Raw genomic sequence first — 11,917 nt, 5'->3', positions numbered from 1 at the left:
TGGTGGGGACTTCTCCTCTCCTGTGCCCCCTCTCTCTGCCTTTCTGTTTTTCTCTGAAGAAGCAGATGCCCATAGATTGTGGGTAGGTCATGTTTCCAGCCTTGAGAGGGGCTATAACTCAACCTCTAGGTCATGGACTTCAAACACTAGGCCTCATGTATCCAGACTGCCAGGCCCAGGGGTTTGGGCTGTTGTTGGAAAAGACTGAGTGAAATACCTGGGAGGCCCATTTTACTTGCACTTTTTGAATTAACCTGCACTTTCCTCTTTCTTCTCCACTTAACAGGCTTGCCAGCGAGCCTGTCCCAGCTCTGCATCTCTCCAGCTTCCTAAATCACCACCACCACCTGCCCTAGGAGTGGAGCACTTGGGTTGGAGCCAGCTGATTGGATGTGAGCTCTAAGGTGAGTGTTTTTCTCAAGAGCTGTAGCTGCTAGAAGGTATATAACATCTCATTCAGACGCCAGGAAAAGAAGAAGTGGGGTGGAGATGTTTATGCATCTAACGGGTGGGTGACGGGAATGACAATGACAGAAATCTCCTCATTCCATAAGGACGTGGGACTCTCTGCTGACTGGGTCTTGGAACACTGGTAATTGTTCCACAGCAGTATGAAAGGGATCGGGGTTTTTAGGACACATCCTAAGGAGATCCCATTCTTGTCTGTATTCCCGTGCATGCACAGACAACAGCTAAAAGGAAATGATGATACATGTTGGGGTGAGGGAGCCAGTAGCTTTATTATTCTTATACTTCCTGGATTATGTGAGACAAATTTAAATAGCACATATTAATTTAATAATCAGATGGGAAAAATAAAGATCTTAGAAGCTGAGAAAGAAAATCATTAAGGGTCTATCCTACATACCTCTAAGGACTGTGGTCAATTGAAATGATGTAGCTGAAACAAAAGAGTTTTTGAAAGTTGTGCAGTGTCTTAAGAAAACAGTGTGGTATATTTTTCTTTTTTTTTTTTTTCTTTTCCCACTGTACAGCAAGGGGGTCAGGTTATCCTTACATGTATACATTACAATTACATTTTTCCCCCAGCCTTCTTCGTTTGCAACATGAGTCATCTAGACAAAGTTCTCAATGCTTTCAGCAGGATCTCCTTGTAAATCTATTCTAAGTTGTGTCTGATAAGCCCAAGCTCCCGATCCCTCCCACTCCCTCCCCCTCCCATCAGGCAGCCACAAGTCTCTTCTCCAAGTCCATGATTTTGTTTTCTGAGGAGATGTTCATTTGTGCTGGATATTAGATTCCAGTTATGGGAGTGATATATATGGTATTGTCTTTGTCTTTCTGGCTCATTTCACTCAGTAAGAGTCTCTAGCTCCATCCATGTTGCTGCAAATGGCATTATGTATTCTTTTTTATGGCTGAGTAGTATTCCATTGTGTAGATATACCACTTCTTCCGAATCCATCATCTGTCGAGGACATTTGGGTTGTTTTCCATGTCTTGGCATTGTGAATAGTGCTGCAATGAACATGCGGGTGCACGTGTCTCTTTAAGTAGAGTTTGTCGGATAGATGCCCAAGAGTGGGATTGCAGGGCTATGGAAGTTCTATGTATAGATGTCTAAGGTATCTCCAAACTGTTCTCCATAGTGGCTGTACCAGTTTCCATTCCCACCAACAGTGCAGGAGGGTTCCCTTTTCTCACACAGCCCCTCCAGCACTTGTTATTTGTGGATTTATGAATGATGGCCATTCTGACTGGTGTGAGGGTGATCTCATGGTAGTTTTGATTTGCATTTCTCTTATAACCAGCGATGTTGAGCATTTTTTATTCTGTGTTTGTTGGCCATCTGATTATCTTCTTTGGGAAATGTCTCTTCAGGTCTTTTGCCCATTTTTCCATTGATGATGGTTTTTTTTGCTGTTGGGTTGTGTAAGTTGCTATATTCTAGAGATTAAGCCCTTGTCGGTTGCATCATTTGATAACTGTTTTCTCCCATTCTGTAAGTTGTCTTTTTGTTTTCTTTTGGGTTTCCTTTGCTGTGCAAAAGCTTTTCAGTTGAGGAGGTCCCATGGGTTTATTTTTGCTCTAGTTCTATTGCTTTGGGAGACTGACCTGAGAAAATATTCATGATGTTGATGTCAGAGAGTGTTTTGCCTATGTTTCTTCTAGGATTTGATGGTGGCCTGTCATATATTAAGTCTTTCAGCTATTTGGAGTTTATTTTTGTGCATGGTGTGAGGGTGTGTTCTCATTTCATTGCTTTGCATGCAGCTGTCCAGGTTTCTCAGCAATGTTGCTGAATAGACTTTCTTTTTCTCATTATGTTCTTGCTCCCTTGTCAAAGACTAATTGACCATAGGTGTCAGGGTTTATTTCGGATTCCTGTTCTGTTCCATTGGTCTGTCTGTCTGTTTTGATACCAGTACCACACTGTTTTGATGACTGTGGCTTGTAGTATTTCTTGAAGTCTGGGAGAGTGATGCCTCCTGCTTGTTTTTTTTGTTTTCAGATTGCTTTGGCGATCTGGGTCTTTTGTGGTTCCATATAAATTTTTGGATTGTTTGGTTTCTAGTTCTGTGAAAGCTGTCATTGGTCATTTGAGGGATGCATTGACTCTGTAGATTGCTTTGGGTAGTATGGCCATTTTTACAATATTGATTTTCCCAATCCAACATGGAATATTTTCCATTTCTTTACACCTTCTTTGATTCTTTGATTAAAGTTTTATAGTTCTCGGCATATATAGGCCTTTACCTCCTTGGTCAGGTGTATTCCGAGGTATTTGATTTTGTGAGGTGCAATTTTAAAAGGTATCGTATTTTGTATTCCTTTCTAATATTTCATTGCTGGTATACAGAAATGCAACTGACTTCTGAATGTTCATCTTATATCCTGCTACCTTGCGAATTTATGAATCAGTTCAAGGAGTTTGGGGTTGAGTCCTTAGGGTTTCTATGTATAGTATCATGTCATTTGCATTACAGTGACAGTTGATCTCTTCTCTTCCTATATGGATGCCTTTTATTTCTTTGCTTTGTCGAATTGCTGTGGCTAGGACTTCCAAAACATGTTGAAGAGCAGTGGTGGGAGAGTGGGCATCCTGTCTTGTTCCCGATTTGAGTGAGAAGGCTTTCAGTTTTCCCCATTGAGTATTATATTGCTGTAGGTCTCATAATGGCTTTGATTATATTCAGGAATGTTCCTCTATACCCACTTTGGCGAGGGTCTTGATCATGAATGGATGTTGGACTTTGTCAAATGCTTTTTCTGCGGCTATTGAGATGATCATTATTGATTTGACTTTTTTTTTGTTAATGTGGTGTATGATGCTAATTGATTTGCAGTATGTTGAACCATCCTTGTGAACCTGGGATGAACCAAGTGTCATGGGTGTATAATTTTTTGGTATGTTGTTGGATTCGGTTGGCTAAGATTTGTTGAGAATTTTTGCATCTATATTCATCAATGATATTGGGCGATAGTTTTCTTTTTTGGTGGCATCTCTGCCTGTTTTGGAATGAGGGTGATGGTGGCATCATAAATGTCTTTGGAGTATTCCTTCTTCTTCAACCTTTGAAAGAGTTTAAGGAGGATGGGCACCAGTTCCTCTTTATATGTTTGATAAATTCACCTGTGAAGCCATCTGGTCCTGGCTTTTATTTGTAGGGAGTGATTTTATGACCTCTTCAATTTCATTTCTAGTGATCGGTCTGTTCAGTTGGTCTGTTTCTACTTGGTTCAGTTTTGGCAGGTGTAAGATTCTAGGGAAATTGTCCATTTCTTCCAGATTGTCAAACTTGTTGCCGTATAGTTGTTCATAGTATTCTCTTATGGTTTTTTGTATTCTGCTGTATCCGTTGTGATTTCTCCTTTTTCATTTATAATTTTGGTTATTTGGGTTCTTCTCCTCTTTTGAGTGAGTCTGGCCAGGGGTTTGTCAATTTTGTTTACCCTTTCAAAGAACCAGCTCTTGGTTTAGTATTTTCTCTGTTGTTTTTTGAGTCTCTATTTTATGGATTTCTTCTTTGATCTTTATAAATTTCCCCTTCTGCTGACTTTAGGACTTTTTTGTTCTTCTTTTTCTAATTCCTTTAGGTGGAGGGTTAAGTTGTCCATTTGGGATCTTTCTTCTTTTTTGAGGAAGGCCTGTATTGCTATAAATTTCCCTCTGAGCACGCTTTCGCAGCATCCATAGATTTTGAGCGGTGTGTGTCTTCATTAATCATTTGTTTCAAGGTAGTTTTTAATTTCCTTCTTGATTTCCTCATTGACCCATTGGTGTTTTGTTAGCATGTGTTTAGTCTCATGCAGTAGGTTTTTCTCTTTCCTTTTCCCATGGTTGATTTCTAATTTCATGGCGTTGGTCAGAGAGATACTTGAGATATTTCATGCTCCTAAATTATTGAGATTCGCTTTGTGTCCCAATATGTGGTCGATTCTTGAGAATGTTCCATGAGCATTTGAGAAGATGTGTATTCTGCTTTTTTGGATGTAGTGTCCTGCAGATATCATGAAGTCTAACTTTCTATTGTTTCCTTTAGCGCTTGTTGCTTATTGGTTTTTCTGTCTAGAGGATCGCATGATGTGAGGGGGGGGGTATTAGGTCTCCTGCTATGATTGTATTCTCATCAATATCTCCCTTTATGTCTGTTAATATTGTTGGTATGTATCTGGGTGCTCCTATTTGGGGCATATATGTTGACGATAGTAACATCCTCTCCTTGGATGGATCCCTAATCATAAGTAGTGTCCTCTTTGTCTTTCTTTATGTCTTTTGTTTTAAGTCTATTTGTCGATATGAGTTGCAACTCCTGCTTTTCTGTCAGTCTCTTGCGTGAAATATTTCCCCCACCTTTCACTTTCAATCTATATGTATCTTTGTCCTAAGGTGAGTTTCTTGTAGGCAGCATATTGAAGGTTTTTGCCTTTTTATCCACTCCGCCACTCTGTGTTTTGATTGGGGCGTTCAGTCCATGACATTTAAGTGATAATTGATAGATGATTATTTATTGCCATTGAACCTCGTGTTCCAGTTGATTCTATGGTTCTCCATTCTTCCTTTATTTATTTATTTTTTCTTGTTGGATGGTCTTCTGTTATTATCTGCTGAGTGTATTTTTTTTTCATTTTTTGCAAATGCCATATTGGTTTTGGCTTGTGGTTGCCCTGTTTTTTAGTATGCTAACCCCTTCCCTAATTGTGTGTTTTAGCCTGATGGTCCTGTAAGTTCAAACACTTCATACTATATTAAAATTAAGAAGAGAAACACTAAAAACAAACAAAAAGGGTTATTTACTTCCTAAACATCCCTTGCCCACATTTTATGGTTTTGATGCCTCTTTTTATTTTTTTTTTAATTTTATTTGTTTGAGGCCTGTTCATGATTAAATCTGTATGCTGGCTATTTGAGTGACTGCTCTCTGATTGCGGTTTCCTCAGTCCTAGTTCTCCTCTTCTTCTTCTTTTTTTTTTTCTTTTTTTTCCTTTCCTTCCTTTCTTTGGGTTTAGAGAAGCCCTTTCAATATTTCCTTTAACCTGGGTTTGTGTTGCAGTATTCTTTAGTTTTTGTTTGTTGAAAAAATTTTTATTTCCCCTTCTATTTTAAATGATATTCTTGCTGGAGAGAGTATTCTGGTTGCATATTTTTCCTTTGAGCACTTTAAATATCTCTTGCCATTCCCTCCTGCCTGTAGTGTTCTGTAGGAAGTCAGATGATATTCTTATGGGGGTTCTCTTGTAGGTAACATTCTGTTTTCTCTTGCTGCCTTTGGATCCTCTCTTATTCACTAACTTTTGCCATTTTTATTATGATGGTCTTGTGGGGTCTATTTGGGTTCAGTGTGTTTGGGGGCCCTCTGTGCTTCTTGTATCTTGAAACCCAGCGTCCTTTAGATTTGGGAAATTTCCAGCGATTAATTTCTTCAAATATATTTTCCATCCCCTTATCTTTTTCTACTCCTTCTGGAATTCCTGTTATGCGTAGATTGGCCCGCTTTATATTATCCCATAGGTCTCTTATATTGCTTCCCAGTTTTTTGATTCGATTTTCTGTCTGTTGACCAGATTGAGTGATTTCCATTATTCTATCTTCCATATCACTGATTCGTTCTTCTGCATTAATCCTTCTGGTTTTTACTGCCCTTCGTTCAGTTTGCATCTCTGCCAATGAATGTTCTAGTTTTTCTTGGCTCCTCCTTCTATTTTCTAGTTCCTTTCTGAGGGTATCTGCATTACTGTTCATATCTTCTCTTCATTCCTTCAGTATTTTCACTATTTCTCTTTGAACTCCATGTCTGTCAGACTGCAGAGATCTGTTTCATTGTTGACTGTTTTAGGTGAGTTCTCCGTTGGTGACTGGGGTGGTTTCTCAGCTTCTTCATCTTGCTTGTTGTTTTCTTTCTCCTGAGGGAGTTGTACTCTCCGTGATGGGGCAGTGTTTGCCTTGTCACTGCCGTGGAATATTTCCTGTTGTTGGCCAATTTTTTTTGAGGCAGTGTGGCTTTTCTGGAGTGTTGATGGGGCTACCAGTGTTTCTTTGAAGCAAAGGAGGACTTCCTGAGGGCAGACAGGACTGGGAGGTCCACACCACGATGGTAGCAGATTTCACTTGGTCATGCAGAGCTTGCTCTGGTGTTTTTCGGCTGTTGGGGTTCTTGCAGGGGGTTGGCGGTGTTGGGCAGCTGTTCCTCAGGAGTGCAGCACCCCTGGGGTCTGGAGCAGCTATCTGGGTCACTGAGAACCTAAGAGGCTCTTCCCTAGGGCAGCCCAACTCAGAAGGCTGGCCTGAGAATGTAGGCAGATCTTTTCACAGTCTGGCCAAGCTTGTTGCAGCTTTTCTGGGCTGCAGGGGCTCTTCCAGGGGGCTGGTGGTGCTGAGCAGCTATTCCGTGGCAGTGGGGCACCCCCTATGGGCTTGGGCGGGTAGCAGGGCCACTGGAAACCCCAGAGGCTCCTCCCCGGGGCAGCCCGACTCAGAAAGACGTCTGAGATCTTTTCCTGACTCGGCCAGGCTTGTTGCAGCTTTTCTGGGCTGCAGGGGGTCCTGCCTGGAGCTGGCAGTCCCATGCAGCTGATCCACTAGGGCACGCCCTGGGTGCTTGGGCGGGTAGCAGGGCCGTTGGAAACCCAAGAGGCTCCTCCCTGGGGCAGCCCGACTCAGAAAGACCGTCTGAGATCTTTTCCTGACTCAGCCGAGCTTGTTGCAGCTTTTCTGGGCTGCAGGGGGTCCTGCCTGGAGCTGGCAGTCCCATGCAGCTGATCCACTGAGGCACCCTCTGGGGGCTTGGGCAGGTAGCAGGGCCATTGGAAACCAAAGAGGCTCCTCCCCGGGGCAGCATGACTCAGAAAAACCGTCCGGGAATTAGGCAGATCTATTCACTGCCTGGCTAGGCTTGTTCTAGCTTTTCTGGGCTGCAGGCCTTTTCTTGGGGGCTGGTGGTGTTTGGTGCTACTCTGCGGAAGTGTAGCCCCTCCAAAGGGCAAGCAGGCCTGTGCAGGGTAGGCTTCAGGCAATTGTTGAGGCCAGCCCTCCTGGATGGCAGGCAGCCCCAGGTTCGGCGAGAGCATAGGGGGTGGCGGGGGTGGGGGGAGGGGATGCACTGGGAAGCACAGCTTTCAGCTAGCTAGCGGGCCTGTAAGCTTGCTGTGGCGTGGGGGGTATTCTGTGGGGACCCACCCCTTCTTCTCTCCCCTCCCCAGCCCCGGCGCAGACCAGGCTCTTTTCCCAGGTTCCCTCTGATGCGGCTTTCCACTTCCCCGCCCCTAGAGTATTGTTCCCTTCCTCTGCAACAGCTTTGTTTTCTAGTCTCCCAGGCAGTCTCTGCCCTGTCAAATGGTTTCTAGACCTCCCAAGCAGTTTCCGCTCCGCCCCGCCCCCCCAGCCCGGGGACTAACCTCTGGAGCCCAGGTCTCGGTGACCAGCCCCCACCCAGGCATCTCAATTTTTGGTGACTGTGCCCGTAGTTCAGATGGTCCCTTCGGTTCTTGATCGGCTTTTTCCGTACTCCAACTTACTGCTACACTCTTCTCTGCATCTGGAGATTCCTCCTGTTCGTTTGATCTTTCCCCCGTGTAGGTGACTTTTCAGGGTGCGGGATCCCTTTCTCCTCCGCAGTTCCCTTTTGGGAGCGCCCGTCCCGCTCGGATTCACCTTCTCTCACTCTCCTCTTTTCTCCCGTTCTGCCCCGTAATGTCACGAACTTCTTGCTGTTATTGGAGTTTAGGTTCTTCTGCCAGCAATTGGTTACTGTTCTGTGCGAGTCATTTATTCTGTAGATGTGCTTTTTTTTGTTGTGTTTGTGGGAGAGGGCGAGCGTGTCCCCCTACTCCTCCGCCATCTTGTCCTCTCCCAGAAAACAGTGTGGTATATTTTTCTAAGTCCTGGATCTCTCCTTACTTAGAATTAATAGGCCGACCTTGAGGTATGTTTAATTTCAGAATTTTATTTTAAAGAGATTTCAGTGGCATAATGTATTATGTATAATGTGTTACTCTTGTTGAAAATTATGTATAATGGTCAAATTCCAAGTTTTGCAACAAGCTTTCATTATATTTTCCTAGAAATAAAGTTCACACTACATAGTATCATTTGACATTGATTAATATAAATAATTTACCATAAAATACTAGTTCAAAGAAGATTATGGGACATTACAAGCAACTACCAGAGTTCTTATGTTAAAAATCCAAGATAAATATAGTTGTTTGTGGGTTGAAAATTGATCAAGAGATACAGGTGGATTATACGTATATTTTGGCAGTCTGATTGGTTTAAGGGCACTTCAAAAGTTGTCTAGTTAGATTACTACAGACATGACATGTTTGGTGACATATGTCTTTAAGTCTAACACCAGTGATCATTTTGTCCTGCTCCAACATAGAAATCACTTATGTGAACAACGTTAGGTGCTGTGAAGAGTTTGGTTTCTTCATAACGATTCTCTTATAAGTTGAGCTAATCTCTGGAAGCCCTAAGATAGAGAAGAGATAAGAATTTATCAAATTAGGATGCCGTTTAGGAAAGGTCTGTCATAATTTCAACAATTTAAGCAAAGATTGGGGTTCCCTTGTGGCACAACAGGTTAAGGGTTGAGTGTGGCCAGTGAAGCGACTTGGGTTGCTGCTGTGGTGCGGGTTTGATCCCTGGCCTGGGAACTTCCACGTGCAGTGGGCACCACTGAAAATAATTTTTTTTTTTGGTCTTTTTGCCTTTTCTGGGGCCATTTCCTGAGGCATATGGAGGTTCCCAGGCTAGGGGTCGAATCGGAAGCTGTAGCCGCTAGCCTACGCCACAGCAATGCCGGATCCGAGCCGCATCTGCAAACTACACCACAGACCACGGCAACGCTGGATCCTTAACCCACTGATCAAGGCCAGGGATCGAACCCGCAACCTCATGGTTCCTCGTCGGATTCGTTAACCACTGCGCCATGACGGGAACTCCTGAAAATAATTTTTTTAAACAAAGAGTCCGTCTTAAGGTGAGATCAGGCCATGAAGGTCAAGATTAACCTCAGCTTTATCTGGTGGGATGGAAGCATATCAAAGTCCTAGAACTTTTAAAAAAATTCTTATATCCCTGCAGGTTACAGTTTCCCCCCTACCACACGAATGACTTTTTCAGGTTCTCTCTTGCTTGCATTTGCCTTCTGTACATTCGTCCATCTCTACTCACATGTAACTTGTGAAAGGCGCATGTAATGATGTGAGCAAGCAGGTAAGTGAGGAACATGCCCAGAGCCAGTCCATCTGCAAGGACAAGTATGCACACTTCTTACAGCTCCTGGGCTCATCAGCCTATGGTCTTCTGTGGGTTCCTGACACGCAGTCCTTAGGAACGTGTTTCTTGGCTGCTTGTTATCTTGGTTAAGCAGGACTTGCACTTGATTCATGAATGAACATGATTCTAGCTGACCGTGTATGCAATTTTTTCCTTCTGAGAACGTGACTGATGGCTTCATGAGTTTGTACCTTGGGCTCTCGTGAATTCTCGGAGGGAGGGAAAGAGGGTCTCCTCATAACGAGTGGTAACCTGCCAGCGCTGGTGAGTGGGCCTGAAACCTACTGATGGAGGGGACAAAACTGAACTCCAACTTGGTCTCCTCATTTGTCTGTAGAAGCCCAGCAACTTCTTTCAATGGTACCAGGACTTTCCAAGTGATACTGGTTTTTGAAACACTGAAGACGACATCAAGTAATGTCGTAACTCAAAAGAGGAACATAAAAAAGGCCTCGATCTCTAGTGTTACCTAGAGAGACTGTTGTACTCACCATGTCCATCTGCTCCGGAGACGCTAAAGAGAAGGATGCTCGGAAGTAGGGGCAAGGAGCTGAACTGTCAAAGTAGAAATGGTATCCTGAAAGCACAAAAATCTGAGAGAGTATATGGAGAAGAGATGATGAGCCATTAAAGGAAATCGAAAGAAAGTACAGATGAATGTCATCGGGGAAGGGGCGGCCTCTTTAAGTTTAAGAGCAATTAAAGAACTCGCAAGCGAAAATGCAACTTCATAAAAATCCCGCATAGCGTACAACAAACACACTAAAAGCATAGAAAGTGGAAGAGTGTTTACAGTAAAAACAGAAATGCTACCTCTTCTCCACATGGAATAAAGACTGCATAGGAACAGGAAAAACACAAATTCTAGCTTGAATGGACAAAGAAGAGCTTGTACGAGCAAGAGGCAAGGTAATAAACAAGAATAAATGTTTCCTGGAACCAGAAAGTAATTTCAAACAAGGAGAAACCCTTGTTAAGCTGTCCAATTTGGAGGTGACCTTCAAGCTGGGACCTGAGAGGTAAGATGTGTCCAGACACCAGCAGGGGGAGCACTTTAGGAAGAAGTTCCATGCGCCCCAGTGTTCACTGCAGCACAATTTACAATAGACAACACATGGAAGTAACCTAAATGTCTATCAGCAGATGAGTGCATAAAGAGGATGTGCTACATGGATACAGTGGAATGTGACTCAACCGTAAAATAATGAATTCCTGCCATTTGTGGTAACATGGATGGACCTGGAGGGTATTATATTGAGTGAAATATGTCAGAGAAAGAAAAAGCCCACATGCTATCATTGATATGCAGAATCTAAAAGATAAAGTGAAGAGCTATATTAACAAGAAAACGACTCACAGAGAACAAATTAGTGGCGGCCAGTGGGAAGAGGGAAGGGGGAGGGGCATGGTAGGGGTAGAGGATTGAGAGGTACAAACTACTCTCTATAAGATAAATAAGATACCAGGACGTATTACACAGCACTGGGAATATAGTCAATATTTTGTGGTCATTTGTTTCCTGTCTTTTCAGGGCTGCACCCATGGCATATGGGAGTTCCCAGGCTAGGGGTCGAATTGGAGCTGTAGTTGCCAGCCTACACCACAGACACAGCAATGACAGATATTAACCCACTGAGCAAGGCCAGGGACTGAACCCACATCCTACTGGATGCTGTTAGGTTCATTACCACTGAGCCATGACGGGAATTCCTATGGTCATTTTCCATGGAGTAAAATCTTTAAAAATAATTGATTCACTCTGTCATACACCCCAAACCAATGTAATTGTGTAAATCAAGTACAATAAGAAAATAATTGCATAGTGAAAATACTAGTTATATACAAACGCTTCTGAAAACACACCCTGAATGATCAAAAAATCTGGGTGGTGAAATTTGGGGCTATTATGGGTAAAATGATGCACATAAGTTTTCATTATGCACTAATGAAGTGCAATGCTTCATGAGTATGCTTTACTTTCACAACCAGGAAAAAATTCCTTCCATTTGAAATTCGAATGGCCAGTGTTATCATTATTTATGATGAAGTGTCTCTAAAGCTTTTTCCAACATGGAAAAGAAAGAAATTCTAATGGCTAATACTCATCAAGCACTTCCTGTGTGCCAGGTGTTCCTCGAAGTGCTTTATCCACAGGGACTCCTTTCATCATCACTG

General features: G+C 42.9%; 1 protein-coding gene across 1 annotated transcript in view; it reads right to left on the bottom strand.

Moving 5' to 3' along the window:
- Positions 1–8,651: 8,651 nt before the first annotated feature.
- Positions 8,652–11,917, bottom strand: part of LOC125116915 (kynurenine/alpha-aminoadipate aminotransferase, mitochondrial-like) — a 40,296-nt gene continuing 37,030 nt past the window's right edge. Inside the window, 2 exon segments of the mRNA XM_047762625.1 lie at positions 8,652–8,933; positions 10,234–10,335. Of these exon segments, the coding sequence (XP_047618581.1) occupies positions 8,892–8,933; positions 10,234–10,335 (144 nt within the window). The 3' untranslated portion in view covers positions 8,652–8,891.

Source organism: Phacochoerus africanus, chromosome 15 (genome assembly GCF_016906955.1).
Source record: "Phacochoerus africanus isolate WHEZ1 chromosome 15, ROS_Pafr_v1, whole genome shotgun sequence".
Taxonomy (NCBI): domain Eukaryota; kingdom Metazoa; phylum Chordata; class Mammalia; order Artiodactyla; family Suidae; genus Phacochoerus; species Phacochoerus africanus.
This window is presented reverse-complemented; position numbering and strand designations above follow the sequence as displayed.